Source organism: Lepidochelys kempii, chromosome 14 (genome assembly GCF_965140265.1).
Source record: "Lepidochelys kempii isolate rLepKem1 chromosome 14, rLepKem1.hap2, whole genome shotgun sequence".
NCBI lineage: Eukaryota > Metazoa > Chordata > Testudines > Cheloniidae > Lepidochelys > Lepidochelys kempii.
The window spans coordinates 43588441-43603134 of record NC_133269.1 but is presented as its reverse complement, the minus strand read 5'-3'; the positions used below and the strand labels follow the sequence as shown (position 1 = coordinate 43603134).

At 56.9% G+C, this 14694-nt stretch overlaps 1 protein-coding gene across 1 annotated transcript in view; it reads left to right on the top strand.

Moving 5' to 3' along the window:
- The first annotated feature begins 1938 nt into the window (after positions 1–1938).
- Positions 1939–14694, top strand: part of DDR1 (discoidin domain receptor tyrosine kinase 1) — a 30107-nt gene continuing 17351 nt past the window's right edge. Inside the window, 3 exon segments of the mRNA XM_073310937.1 lie at positions 1939–2213; positions 10193–10355; positions 14262–14397. Coding sequence (XP_073167038.1) covers positions 14322–14397 — 76 coding nt within the window. The 5' untranslated portion in view covers positions 1939–2213; positions 10193–10355; positions 14262–14321.

Below are 14694 nucleotides of genomic sequence, written 5' to 3'. Positions count from 1 at the left end.
CGAGAGGGCAAAGGCCCCCGTGGCTGTAGGGGAAATCCTACGCTGCTATTGTGCTTTCTAATTCCAACTTTCACTCTTGCTATTTTCCTGTCCCCAAAGCCACATAAGGCCTGGAGGGTGGATCGAAGCCAAACTAAAGGGCTGGCAGGAGCCAGGATTTCCGAAGACTGACTCCTGCGTGATTCACACCATGTACCTTGAGCTCAGCTCTCACAAACCTTGGCTCCGGCTGTTGCCTCTTGCTGGGAATAAATGAGTTTTGAAGCCATGTCCCGTTACTGGGAAAATGTGAGTTCCCTACCCCAGCTGTTGGCTGGGAAAAATGAATTGTGATAGGAAATGTGAGTTTCAAGTCCCCCCCACCTTTCTACCCAGGGAACAGGTGAGTTCCAAATCCCCCATCTTGTTAGGAGAAAGTGAGTTTTAAATCACACCTCTTGTGAGGAATAAGGACTTTCAACTCTTCTGTCTTCCTGGGGGCAGGCTGAGGGGAAAATATGAGTTTCCATATAAAAGTTCCCAGAACAGGGACTAGAATCCCGGAGTCCTAACTTCCAGCTCCCCATACCCCACTCCCCTCCCAGAACCGGGGATATGACCCGGCAGTACTGAATTCCGGTCTTGTGATTTGGTGATGCAACAAGGCTGCAAAAGAGGGGGGCTCTTTGCCCAGTGGTGGCAAGAATTTGGGCTGGGGCAGAACCGAGGCCTGTGGTAGTGTGCAGGGGCGACTTGAAACTCACATTTTCCCCCAGGCAGAAGGAGGGTATGAAACTCTTTTTCCAGCAAGTGAGGAGGTTTTTCCTCACTTGTCCGGTCAAAAGGGAAGATTTGAAACTCACATTTTGCCCCCCAGAGGATTGACTTGAAACTCATTTTTTCCCAGCGGGAGAGGAGATTTATAACTGATCTTGTTCCTAGCAGGAGAAGAACTGAAGCTCCTTATTTCCCCTCAAAAACCACAATCATTCAGGCAACTAGTGGGAGGGATTTGAAACTCACTTTATCCTGGCATGAGGGTGGGGCTGGGGGGAATTGAAATTTGCCTGAGCCTAACATGGTATAGTGGGAATTGAAACTCACTTTATCCTGGCATTGGAGGGGGGAAATTGTAACTCTCTTTATCCTGGCATGGGGCGGGGGGATAGAAACTCATTTTATTCTGGAATTGGAGGGGGGAATTGAAACTCACTTGATCCCAGCATGGAGTGGGGGGTGGGGTGCAGGGGGGACCCAAACACACTTGATCTGAGCACGGGGTGGGAGGAATTGAAACTCTCTTTATCCTGGCATTGGAGGGGGGCGGGGGAATAGAAACTCATTTTATTCTGGAATTGGAGGGGGGAATTGAAACTCACTTGATCCCAGCATGGAGTGGGGGGCGGGGTGCAGGGGGGACCCAAACTCGCTTGATCCTTGCATGGGGTGGGAGGAATTGAAACTCTCTTTATCCTGGCTTTATCCTGGCATTGGAGGGGGGGAATTGAAACTCCCTTGAGCCTAGCCCGGGGCAGGTGGGCAGAGAGAGGAGACCCCCTTGCTGCTTTCCCAAAGCCAGCAGGTGGGGATTTTGCAAACAGCTTTCTGACAGCTGGGGGGCTGGGATTCCTGCCCCCCCCCCACCACTTCCTTTCTGTGCTTGGTGGAAATCCAGGGACTCCCCCCGCTCCCACGGAGAGCTGTCTCCTTTGGGCCCTAGGCTACCTAGACACAGCCCCCCCCTCCGAGGGGCCCTCTCGTGGGAAGCCTGCAGCCAGCAGCTGGGAGGTGTGTGTGTTAATTCCAGAGCTGAGGGAGGCGGGGGGGGGGTGTGTGTGTGTGTGTGTGTGTGGAAAGGGGGGGGCGGGGATTTCTGGGCTTTTTGCCCAGCCTCTGCCAGCGAATCCTGGCCCCTGGAGAAGGCACCAGGCTGCGGATTTGCATAAACTCCCGATGAGCTCAGGGGAGCAGCTGGGGAGACTCCGGGGCGGCAGGACTCGGGGCGGTTTCACGCCGGAGCGGAGCCGGGCTCTGGTACCGTTCGGAACCGCTGCTTGGATCTGGGGTTTTCCCTCCGGATCGGAGCCGGCTCCCCCGCAAAGCTGGATTTACAAAGCGGAGTAAAACCCGGGTGTCTTTCCCTTCCCTGCCCAGGGATTTTCACCTTCCTGGTTTCCAGGGGGTTACATGGTGTTTGGCGTCTGCCAGGCGGAAGATCGGAGCGGCCGGGAAAGGTACCGTGTTTGGGCTTGACCTTGATCCGGGAGGGCAGGAAGCCGGGGTGATCTGGCGGCACCCCAAAACTTCCGGGTCTCTGACGGGGTGGAACTCCGCTGGCTTCTGAGCTCAGTGACCCCGGTGTAAATCCGGAGTGACTCCTCTGCAATGGAGTCCAGGCTGGATTCTGAGCTCAGTGACCCCGGTGTAAATCCGGAGTGATTCTGCTGCAATGGAGTCCAGGCTGGATTCTGAGCACAGTGACCCCGGTGTAAATCCGGAGTGACTCCTCTGCAATAGAGCCCAGGCTGGATTCTGAGCACAGTGACCCCGGTGTAAATCCGGAGTGACTCCTCTGCAATGGGGTCCAGGCTGGATTCTGAGCTCAGTGACCCCGGTGTAAATCCGGAGTGATTCTGCTGCAATGGAGCCCAGGCTGGATTCTGAGCACAGTGACCCCGGTGTAAATCCGGAGTGACTCCTCTGCAATGGGGTCCAGGCTGGATTCTGAGCTCAGTGACCCCGGTGTAAATCCGGAGTGACTCCTCTGCAATGGGGTCCAGGCTGGATTCTGAGCTCAGTGACCCCGGTGTAAATCCGGAGTGACTCCTCTGCAATGGGGTCCAGGCTGGATTCTGATCTCCAGTGACCCTGGAGCGAAACGGGTGAACCTGAGCTCAGCATCCCAGCCTTGCTATTTCAGGTTCCGCTGGGGCTCTGAAGTTTCCAGACGGCTCCGAAAGGGGCGGGGGGGGGGGGGGGCGAGGGGAGACGCCAGGTATCAGCTCAGACCTGAGCCATTTTTAACCAGCCACTTCCAAGCGGTTCCCTCCTTCCTGCTGCCTTTTCACCAGTCCCTGCGTCCCCCTCTGTCCCTGCCAGCCAGCTGCTCTGGGGGTCGCCAGCACCCTCCTGCTAGGGCCAGCCCAGGAAGGAGGACTAATTACAAGCAATGAAAACAGCATTAGCAAGAATCCTTATTCTCTTGCTCGGAAGGGTGAAAGGAAACATCACACCGATGGGCCCCATGAGTACAAAGGACCAGGACCAAACCCATCACTGTCAGCGGTGTTGGCGGATGTAAATTAATAGCATTGATACTCAATAATGGATACTCAATAATGGATAGATGCAGGAATAACTCGAAACACCGCTGTTATTAAAAGGAAAACAACAAAAAAAGCAGAAAAGGGAATATTGACAGAGAGACTGAAATAGCACCTTGCTGTAACAATACAGGTGAGAATAAATCATAGAATTTACTGTTTCTATTACAGTAAATGTATGTCATTATTTATTTATTTGTGTATAAGCTGCAGCTGAGATCAGGGCCCCATGGTGCCGGGCGCTGCCCAGACACCCGGGTAGAGACAGGCCCTGCCCCAGCTGAGATCAGGGCCCCATGGTGCCGGGCGCTGCCCAGACACCCAGGGAGAGACAGGCCCTGCCCCAGCTGAGATCAGGGCCCCGTTGTGCCGGGCGCTGCCCAGACCTACAGGGAGACAGGTCCTGCCCCAGAAATCTTACACACAGGACAGACAAGGGGCTGGAGGGGAAACTGAAGCCCAGAGAGGGCCCGTGAGGTGTGCAAGGTCCGTGACAGAGGCAGAAACAGAACCCAGGTGTCCTGCGGCCCAGTCTGGAGCCCCGCCCACACGACTGTTAGTATGCAGATAACCACTCACGAGGTTTATAATCCGTTAAGAAGCCGTGGGGTGAAAGGTCGTGATTATTTCTGCAGAAAAGTCCTGTTTCGGACTGAATCCGAAGGACGGAAGGGAAATGGTCCGGATGGGTAGTAGCCTCGGGTGAACGCGAGGTGTGGGTTTTTTCAAATCTAAGTAATATTCTCATTTTGATTTAGCTCAAAACAATTAGGAATTGATTTAAGTTTCAACCAAATTAAAACACACTTAAAACCCACACTGGGGTTTGGCAACCCATGAACACAATTGTTTAAAGGTGGCAGATTTGTGGGCAGACAAAGCTGGGATTTGAGAGGGGCTTGAAACTCACTTTGTCCCCCAGGAAGAAAGGGAGGTTTGAAACGGATTTTTTTCCCCCAAGCAGAAAGGGGAGTTTGAAACTCATTTTTTCTCCAAGGACGAAAGCAGGGGATTTGAAACTCACTTTTCAAAGGAGTTCAAAGGCCCAAATCCCTTTGTATTTCAGCAAGAACCTAAATCTTTCAGAAATCTGACCTGGGATCCTAATTGCTGTGTTGCCACTTAAGCATTGTTTCATGTAGTTATTTCTTGCTACTATTTGTGTGCGTTGCCATTGTGTGTTCTCATTTACTCTGTGGGTGTCTGTATTGGTGGCTAGCATTGCGTTTAATGCACTTATTTCTCGTCTTGTGGTTGGGTGTTGGTTCTTGTCACGGTTCGTGTGTGCGTGAGGCAGTTATGCGTTGCGGTTCATCGCATATGTGCGTATTGTTGGGAAGAGTTGTGATAGTTACACATTTTGTTAGTTGTTGGGTTGTGTGTGTTGCCCCTGGGATGGTTAGATCTGGGCAGGAACTGTGTTTTCCATTTTGTGGGACGTTCCACAATGTTGGATTTTTCCCCCTGTTCTAAAGTGGAACGAAAACCATTATTTATTTATTTTATTTTAAATTTCCCATGAAACAGAATTCCCAAATAATGTCATTTTCAGGCCAATCAAAATATTCCATTTCAAGGAACCTGAAACACTTCATTCTGCTTTTGACCGTCCACAACTTTTTATTATTTGTGTCTCTAAAGAAACACGGAGCCATGCTTCCAGCTGCGGTTTCCAAACGAGCGCTCCAAACCATCCCGGAAACGTCAAAAGCGGGATGTTGCCATGCGAGCCGAACGCTTCGTTCGGGGTTGTACCACCATGAACTTTTGTTGAAATTGACACGTTTTCCGAAACGTTTTGGTTTAGCCAAAAGTGGTGGTGATGGTGGTGGGGGTTTTGTCACCCCCCCGCCAAAAAAAAAAGTTTAGCTGAAAAATGTCCAGCTTTGTTGATCGTCCTGGAGTGTCGGAGTTTTTTGTGCGGCTATGAATTGCAGACGCAGTGCGGTTATGAGCAGGCTTGAGAAATGTATGAGTGGAATGATACACTGGGGCTGGCTGAAATAACAGGGGGCTCGTCCCAGTGACCCGGTTCTGCAGCCGATCTTCCTGTTATCAGTAGCTCATGTTGCCAACACACGGATCTATGTTATCCTCCTTGCTAGGATGCCAAGGTCCGTGTTGCTGTTGTGGTTTATTGCGTGTATCCGTATTGCGGTTGGCAGTGGCTGTTGTTGGTTTGTGTTCTTGTTAAATGTATTTATCGTTGTCGGTGTGTGCATTGCGGCCTCTGTGTTTAGTTGTGGCTAACGTTGCCGGCGGCGGGGCGTGTATTTGCTGTTTGTTTCGACACTTTTGATCAAGAGCTCCCCTCCCTCCATCCCCGTCGGCATCTCTCTGTCTCCGTCCCTGCACGCATCTCTCCTTATCCGTCCCACGCCAGTTTCTCACCCTAGGCCGGCCTCCCGTCTCAAGCCCATGGCCAAGCGCCAGCTGTCTGACCGGGGAGCTGTCTTTAGCCCTTGGCTCGTCCCCCGCCGTACATGACTCTGCGGGCTCCACGGTCGGCTGAGCGTGTCGGGGGAGGTTACGGGTGCTCTGGGGATGTGTGCGTGGGCCGGGAATCCCAGCTGAGGGGGGGCCCAGGGCCATTACGACCCTTGGGAGACCCGGCATGTTTCGGTGCTCTCCGGAGGCAGGAGGGGCTGGTTGGACGGTCTGATCCAGGCCCGGAGAGCAGGGCTGAGGGCAGGCTGGAGGGTTTGCAGCGGTGCCTGGGGCGGGCTGGCTGGCTGCACAGACCGGAGGTGCTGAGGGACAGAGGCCGGCTCTAAGGGGGCGTTGCGACTGCGTGTGGGGCACGTGGGAGGTGGGACATGGGTGACTCTAAACGCTTAGCTCAATAGATCATTAATTATTAAGAATTCATCGAATGCCTAGCTGACTGAACTAATTAACCCGAATGATTATGACTCCGAAGGCCAGATCAATGCTATTAATAATCTAGGGATCTCTACATTATTGGTAATACTCACTCTAATGACTGGATTATGACGGTATGGTGACAATTTCATCCTCTTTTACTGCAGGTTGACGAGCGAAAGCACGGCTCGTGTGAGAAATGCCTAGATTAATACTTGAGCAGTTATTAACCACTTAATGACGAGAGTGACAGCGTAATAATTATTAATGACTAGATTAATACTTAATAATTTGACAGCATTGGTACATCATTAATTACCTGTTGAGTCTTAGATCGATACATTAATTATCTAGTCATTAGTCATAATTATTAATCATTAATGCACTGAGCTAGGCATGAGAGTAATTATACATGTGTTAATTAATGTAGTCATTAGTGTACTAACTATTAATGGCTTGCTCTAATCAGAGCAATAATTAATGTATATTTAATTGTTAGTCATAAATAATAAATAGATCACATGGATAGTTACTCTAATGACTAGAGAGATCCATTCATAATTAGGATGCTAATGACTAATATTTTAATTATATATTATTAATACTTACTCCCATGCCTAGATCAATACATTATTCATTACTCATCTAATGACTGGATCGCCTCGGGGGGGAGGGAGAGCTCAGTGGTTTGAGCATTGGCCTGCTAAACCCAGGGTTGTGAGTTCAATCCTTGAGGAGGCCATTTAGGGATCTGGGGCAAAAATTGGGGATTGGTCCTGCTTTGAGCACTAGATGACCTCCTGAGGTCCCTTCCAGCCCTGCTAGTCTATGATTGATTCCTTTATCAATTGTTGCCCTTCCCTCGGCGCCCAAGTGTCTGCCCTAGCTGCTCCCTGGGCATATCTGGCTGTGCGCACGCGACCTGCAGGGCCCCCTCCCTTCGGCATCCGGACCCTGAAACCCCAGAGCGCTTAAAGCCCACAGACGGTCCCCCGCCGAACTCCCTCGTGGGCCCGAGCCGGGCGGCGAGCTCCGAACACAAGGCGACGCAGCCCTACCTTGGCGCGCCCTGGCTGGAGGACACCTCGGTTCAGTCCCCCTACTCCCCACGCCCCCCCCGGCCTGCAAAGAAGGGCTTTCAAGAGGGGATCTCAGGTGAGTGCTCTAACCACTGAGCTCTGGGGAGACTCCACAGTGTGCGATTTGGTTTTCAAACATGTCATTTTGACAGACAAATTGCTGTTTATTTTAAGCATCCCCCCTGCCCCCAGTGTGGAATGATTGAAACTTTCGCAGTTGAGTGCAATCCTGGGGCGGGGGGGCGGGGTTCAGCATTCCCCCCCCCCCACAATTTGTATCGATTTTAGCTGTTCACAGTTGCAGGAGATTTGGGGAGGTGGGGATTTGACGCTGGCCTTTTAGCCACATTACCGGCGCTCCAACAGCATTCTTCCTAGCCTCCTAGAAATGTTGGGCTGGAAGGGACCTCGAGAGGTCATTGAGTCCAGCCCCCTGCGCTGAGGCAGGACCCAGTAAACCTAGACCAGCCCTGACAGGTGTTTGTCCAGCCCGGTCTTAAAATCTCCAGTGTGGGGGATTCCACAACCGCCCTTGGAGCCTGGTCCAGGGCTTAACTTCCCTTGTAACTAGAAAGTTTTTCCTAATATCGAACCTAAATCTCCCTTGTTACAGAAGAAGCCCATTACATCTTGTCCTGCCTTCAGTGCATATGGAGAGCAATTGATCACTGTCCTCTGTACAGCAGCCCTTAACAGATTTGAAGACTATTTGATCCCCCCCCTTCAGTTTTTTTTCCCCTTACTTTGCCTAGCTGGGAATTTGGATTGTTATTGGCGGGAATAACTTTTCTTGTCAGTTTTGCTGCGCGCGGACGGCGAAAATGACATTTTCCGACATTTGACTGATACAAATCGACTCCCTCCGCGCTGGGATGGCATACAGCTCCCTCCGTCTCTGCTGTCAAAACTTTGCCACTATGAGAAAATATTTTTAAGAGGCAGTTGGAGTGGGGGGGCACTGGGGCCCGACTTTCCCGCATGAGAGCCCCCGCTGCTGGATGACAGGGTCGTTCTCCTGCTTGCTCTCCTTCTGATCCTTTCGCTCCTTAATCCAGAGTGGCACAATTTCTGCAGGAGAGATGGAGGGAGCCATGCAGACTACCCCGTGGCCCAGTGGTTCGGGCACTCCCTTGAGAGGTGGCGGAGTCCAGTTCAAAACCCGCCATGCAGAGCGGGGAATTGAACCTGGGTCTCCCAGCTGAGTGCTCGAATGCCCAGGCTAAAAGCTACGTGGGAGAATCTCTGCCCCCAGCCGGCGGAGGCCCCCAAGAGGAGGTTTGCAGCTGAGAAGGCCGAGTGGCGCTAGACGCCTCCCTACAGCCCGGACTTTGTCACCTTTCTCGGGAAGAGGGGCGGGGCTTAGGCCACACCCCTCCGGTTGGCATCTTCCATAGGCTAGGTGGGAAGCAGCCTAAACTAGCCAATGTTCAGTTGTGAATCTGGCCCTTAGACGCTACGTGCCTCAGTTTCCCCATCTATACAATGGGGATAAGAGCATTGCCTGCCATACAGGGGTTTGGGAAGGATAAATCCATGAGTTTGTGAAATGAGCAAGAACTACTGATGAGAAGGGCTGTCTAAGAGCTAGGTATTCTAATTACATACCTGGCCTGTTATCAACACCAATCAGCAACCAACAGTACCAATAATTAGACATGATACTTTATTATTACAATCTGCATATTTATCTGTGGTCAGCAATGAATAGAATCAGTTTTATTATACACTACATGTTTATTATAATTATTAATGATTTATTATAATGGGAAATCAGCTCTTAGTACGATTAAGTATTATAACTAGCTATTCTTATTAGCAAGAACATATTTGATTGGTTTTTGCCGATTAGCATTTAGTACATTGATACGGTTAATCAGCTAGTGGTCGATAATTACTAAATATAACGTTGTTGTTATAACTGTAATTAGCAAATCGTCATTATCTGTCACTATTTGCTCCTTGAAGCGTTTGTTCGTGCCAGGTGAAATTCGGACCCTATTGAATCCGGAGTGAATCTGGAGTGACCTGACTGCCGTCAGTGACCTCAGAGTGAATCCGGTGTGACCCCATTGGGCTGGGCGCGGGGTGGTATCTAAGCAGGGTGAGGGAGATATCTGGTGGGAATGGCTTAGACCGATTTTAGAACGGGACAGAAATTGGTACGTTTGGATGGAGTTGCTGGTAGCTGATCTGGTTCTGGGGTTAGAGTCAGACTTTGATTCCTTATTTATTTTCTTTCTTTCTTTCTTTCTTTCTTTCTTCCTCCCTCCACCTGCCTCCTGTCTGAACCCCAGTACCCCAACTTGAATTGGGGGCGGGGGCTAGAGTTTGGCTGCTCCCATGCAGCGATTGGCTGGCTAGCATGCCACCTGCCGGGCCGAGGTGTATTACACTGGGAAAGGGACTTGGGGGGCTTTGGGGGGTGCTGGTGTGCATTGGAGGCAGAGCTCAAGAGGTGTGCGTGGAGGGTGACCCGAAAGCAAGTGTGGAAAATCGGGACGTGGGGTGTGGGCGAGAATAGGTGCTTATATAAGACAAATCCCCAAATATTGGGACGATCCCGATACAGTGTTGTCGGGACGGCCGGTCACCCTCCGTGGGTGTGCGTCTGGCCTGGTCTCTGCCCTTTCGGGCTGGTTGGGAATTTTTTGACAAAATGTCCCGTCTCCCCCGCCCCGAAAAATGTCAATTCATTCAAGCTGATCCCGCCTGACTGGAAAACGTGTGGAATTTTGTTCCCGAAACTTTCCAAAACTCCCGTGCTGGTATTTTCGGAATGAAAAGGGTTGGGGGTTCCCCCCTCCCGCTGAGAAACGACTTGTTGGTTTTAAAACTGAACTCGGCAGAAACCGAAGAGAGGCTGGACTGGAAACAAAACGTTTGGATTCTTTCCACTCCCCCACCTAACATTTTCCTTTGTTGTTTCCCCAATTTTTTTTTGAAATTTAGACTTTCTGTCCCGATTCGAGACGGGACAAATCGATCAGAATCTCGGGGCGGGAAACCAGGATAAGAAAAATCCCTTTTGTGTGTATGTCTGCACGGCCCCTCGGAGCAGCCGGCCCGTCTGTCCCGGGCTCGATCCTGGAGCCTCTGGTTGAAGGTTAAGGAGGTACCGGAGGTTGCGGTTGCAGGAAGTGTCCAGGGAGGGTGGGGGTGGCGCGTGTGGACCGACCAGGTACACAGTCCAGCTCAGGCAGAAAACGCTTGTCTTGGCTTCTCTCCCCCCGCCCCGCCCCCCCGCCAACCAGCCAGGCCATTGTGCCGGCTCTGAATACAGCTGGGGAAGCGTGGGCAGCATGGCAACGAGCTGGGGGGAGGGGGAGACGTAACACGCAGCTCAGGGCACCGCAGGGCGTACTCAGACCCACTGTCACACCCGACCAGAGCATTGCAACCGCACAGACACTCCCACACACATCCAGCCCCCCCGCCGCTCTAACCACTGGGCCCCACTCCCTTCCCAGTGCCATGGGTAGAACCCAGGAGTCCTGGCTCCCAGCCCCCCGCCGCTCTAACCCACCAGACCCCACTCCCCTCCCTGAGCCGCGGGAGAACCCAGGAGTCCTGGCTCCCAGCCCCCCGTGTTCTAACCACTAGACCCCACTCCCCTCCCCGAGCCAGGAGAGAACCGAGGAGTCCTGGCTCCCAGCCCCCGCTGCTCTAACCACTAGACCCCACTCCCGTCTCTGAGCTGGGAGAGAACCCAGGAGTCCTGGCTCCCAGCCCCCCTCGTTCTAACCACAAGACCCCACTCCCTTCCCGAGCCGGGGAGAGAACCCAGGAGTCCTGGCAAGAAATCGCTGAAGTTAGGCAAGTCACCTGTGGGCCCCTTAACCCTCCCCTGCTGTCTGCTGTGTCACCATGGCTGAGAGCCCAAAATACCCAGCTGCCTCTGACATTCAGCCGGGCAGCCAGCGGAAAATGCTTTATGTTGTAACTGGTTTTGCTCGGGAGCCACCGGAGCCAGTCGCCCGCCTTGGGCCCAGATCAGACCCGGCCCCCCTGGGGACAGGCCCCGGGCCCCATTCCCTGGCCCCCCGAGCCAGCCGGTCCCTGCCCTGGGGCCGGATGGGGGCCGGCGCCCCCTAGAGGGGACAGGCCCCTGCCCCATTCCCCGCCCCCCTGAGCCAGCCGGTCCCTGCCCTGGGGCTGGATGGGAGCCGGCGCCCCCTAGAGGGGACAGGCCCCTGCCCCATTCCCCAGCCCCCCGAGCCACCCGGTCCCTGCCCTGGGGCCGGATGGGGGCCGGCGCCCCCTAGAGGGGACAGGCCCCTGCCCCATTCCCCGCTCCCCTGAGCCAGCCGGTCCCTGCCCTGGGGCTGGATGGGAGCCGGCGCCCCCTAGAGGGGACAGGCCCCTGCCCCATTCCCCAGCCCCCCGAGCCACCCGGTCCCTGCCCTGGGGCTGGATGGGGGCCGGCGCCCCCTAGAGGGGACAGGCCCCTGCCCCATTCGCCGCCCCCCGCGGCAGAGGGGTGTGTGTGTAGGGGGGGTCTCATCGGGTGCCCTTGGCAACTGGAAGGTCCCCGACTTGCTCCGCCAGCATCGGAGGCTGGTGACCCGGCGACCTCCTCAGGCCGCTGGGCTCCGGGAGAAAAGGAAACGCGTTGACCGGAGGCCGGGGCGAGGAATGCCAGCGACGCGCCGGGAATGCGAGGCAGCCGTGAGCAAAGCGCCCCGTGGGAGAGCCACACTGCCCTGCGGTGCCCCCCGCCAGCCCTGCCCCGCCCCACCCCGCCCCGCAGCCCCCCGCCAGCCCCGCCCCACCGGTGCCCCTCGCTGCCGACCCGCAGCCCCCCACCATCCCCACCCCGCCGGTGCCCCTCGCTGCCGACCCGCAGCCCCCCCCAGCCCAGCCCTGCCCCCCACAGCCCCGCCGGAGCCCCTAACTCCCGACCCGCAGCCCCCCCCAGCCCAGCCCTGCCCCCCACAGCCCCGCCGGAGCCCCTAACTCCCGACCCGCAGCCCCCCCCAGCCCAGCCCTGCCCCCCACAGCCCCACCGGCGCCCCTCGCTCCCGACCCGCAGCCCCCCGCTAGCCCAGCCCCGCCGGTGCCCCTCAGCCCCCCGCCAGCCCCGCCCCGCCGGTGCCCCTCGCTGCCGACCCACAGCCCCCCACCAACCCCACCCCGCCGGTGCCCCTCGCTGCCGAGCCGCAGCCCCCCGCTAGCCCAGCCCTGCCCCCCCAGCCCCGGCAGTGCCCCTCGCTGCCGAGCCGCAGCCCCCCGCTAGCCCAGCCCTGCCCCCCCAGCCCCGGCAGTGCCCCTCGCTCCCGAACCGCAGCCCCCCGCCAGTCCAGCCCAGCCCTGCCCTCCCCAGCCCTGCCGGAGCCCCTAGTTCCCGACCCACAGCTCCCCGCTAGCCCAGCCCCACCGGCGCCCCTAACTCCCGACCTGCAGCCCCCCGCTAGCCCAGCCCTGCCCCCCCTTCCCACCGGAGCCCCTCGCTCCCGACCCGCAGCTCCCCGCTAGCCCAGCCCTGCCCTCCCCAGCCCCGCCGGAGCCCCTAACTCCCGACCTGCAGCCCCCCGCTAGCCCAGCCCTGCCCCCCCTTCCCACCGGAGCCCCTCGCTCCCGACCCGCAGCTCCCCGCTAGCCGAGCCCCGCCGGAGCCCCTCGCTCCTGACCCGCAGCCCCCCGCCAGCCCAGCCCTGCCCCCCCAGCCCCGCCGGAGCCCCTCGCTCCCGACCCGCAGCCCCCTTTGGCCTTTTCAGGTAGCTATGCCGCAATCCAGCGCCAGTCCAATGTCCAGGAATCTCCCCACCCCTCCCCTCCCCTCTCGCCCCTGCGTGGGACCCAGCCTGGCTTTGAGCAGCTTCAGCCGCCCGCTCCGGGGATCAGCCCCGTTCGTGGGTACAAAGGGACCCACCCGCCGTGCCCTGATTCCTCCCCTCCCCTGTCCAACTTGGCACCAACCCCCCCTGCCCCCAGCCTGTCAGCTGCTGTTTACCAGGGCAAGAGACCGGCAGCTGCTGGGAGTGACATTCCTGCAATGCCGTTATCGGAGCAGCTGGCCTGCGGGCGCCCCACACCCACACAGCCTCCCCTCTGCAGCCGGGGGCTCCTGCTGCTGGGAAGGGGGTTCGTTTGGGGTGCTGGGCTGCAGGGAATGGGGGCAGTGGGGCAGCAGGGGGGCTCTGAGCCGCAGGGAGCGGGGCAGGGGGGTTGCTGGTGGGGGGTCCCATTTGTTTCCCCCAAGGTCCTGACTCCTTAAGAGAGTCCGGGCATGAACCCCGGTGTCCTGGTCAAATCCCAGTGGGTGGGGGTGGGGATCCCATTCACCCATGGGAACTTCCCAGCGGTGTCAAGCGGAGTTGGGAGTCACTTCCTGTCCTAAACAACTCTGTGGGGGGGTGTGTGTGTAGGGGGTTGTGTAGCGGGGGGTGTCCGTGCGTGTGTTCTTGGGGGGGCAGGGCTGTCCGTGCACACACGTGTTGGGGGGCAGGGCTGTCCGTGCGTGTGTTTGGGGGGGGCAGGGCTGTCTGTGCCCACACGTGTGTGTACCCCACCGCTGTTCACTCCTCCACCCGCCGTTGCGCCAGGGAAGCTCTGACAATCACAGGAAGCCGCGGTGCCCTGGCTCCACGGCGTGTGTTACTCAGCCCTTGGGGACTCCCAGCGTGGGGACCTGCAGGAAACCTTCCTGGCTGGGGAGGGGCAGGGTTTCCCATTCCTCAGCTTCCCCATCCCTCTGCCGTACCCCAGAGCTGGCTGCATGTCCCCAGCGGGCAAACGGCGTCCATGCGGCATCTCTACGTGGCTGGTACCCAGCTGCCCCGCCCCAGAGGTGGCTGCATCTTAGTGCTGGGCAAACCTTCCCTTTGCAGAGAGCTGTTCTGGGTAGCTGTTCCCCAGTCGCCCCACCCCAGAACAGCTGCATCTCAGCGCTGGGCGAGCCATCCTGGAGCAGCACCGCTGTGCGGCGGGTAACCCAGCTGCTCCTCCCCAGAGGTGGCTGCATCTTGGTGCCGGGGTGAGCGGTTCCCGCTGAACTGACCCTGCTCTCTCCTTTCTGCAGGCATGAAGACCCTGTTGCCGGCCTAACCTGGCCTGAGGGGCTGAGACCGGGCGGAGCACGATGAAACCCATAATCCTTTGCAGCTTCCTCTTGGCGTCTGTCCGGGCATCGGAACTGGAGGGGCACTTTGATCTAGGTATCTCTAGGCGAAACCAAGTGCCCGCGGGGGGTGGTGTGTGTGTTTGGGGGGGGGAGGGGAGAGAATGGGGGGGAGCGGGGGATGGGGTGCGAGGGGAGCGGGGGACGGGGCGCAGGGAGTGCGGGGGGCGCTGGGTACGGGGGATGGGCTGGGAAACGGGTGCTGGAATAGGAGTCGGGTGTGTGCGGGGGGGAAACGGGATGGGGGGGTTGGGGGGGGATGGGGGTGAGCAGGGGAGGGGGTGCGGGGTGTGGAGGAGTGGGAGGAGCAGGGGATGACTCTGAGATAGCGCGT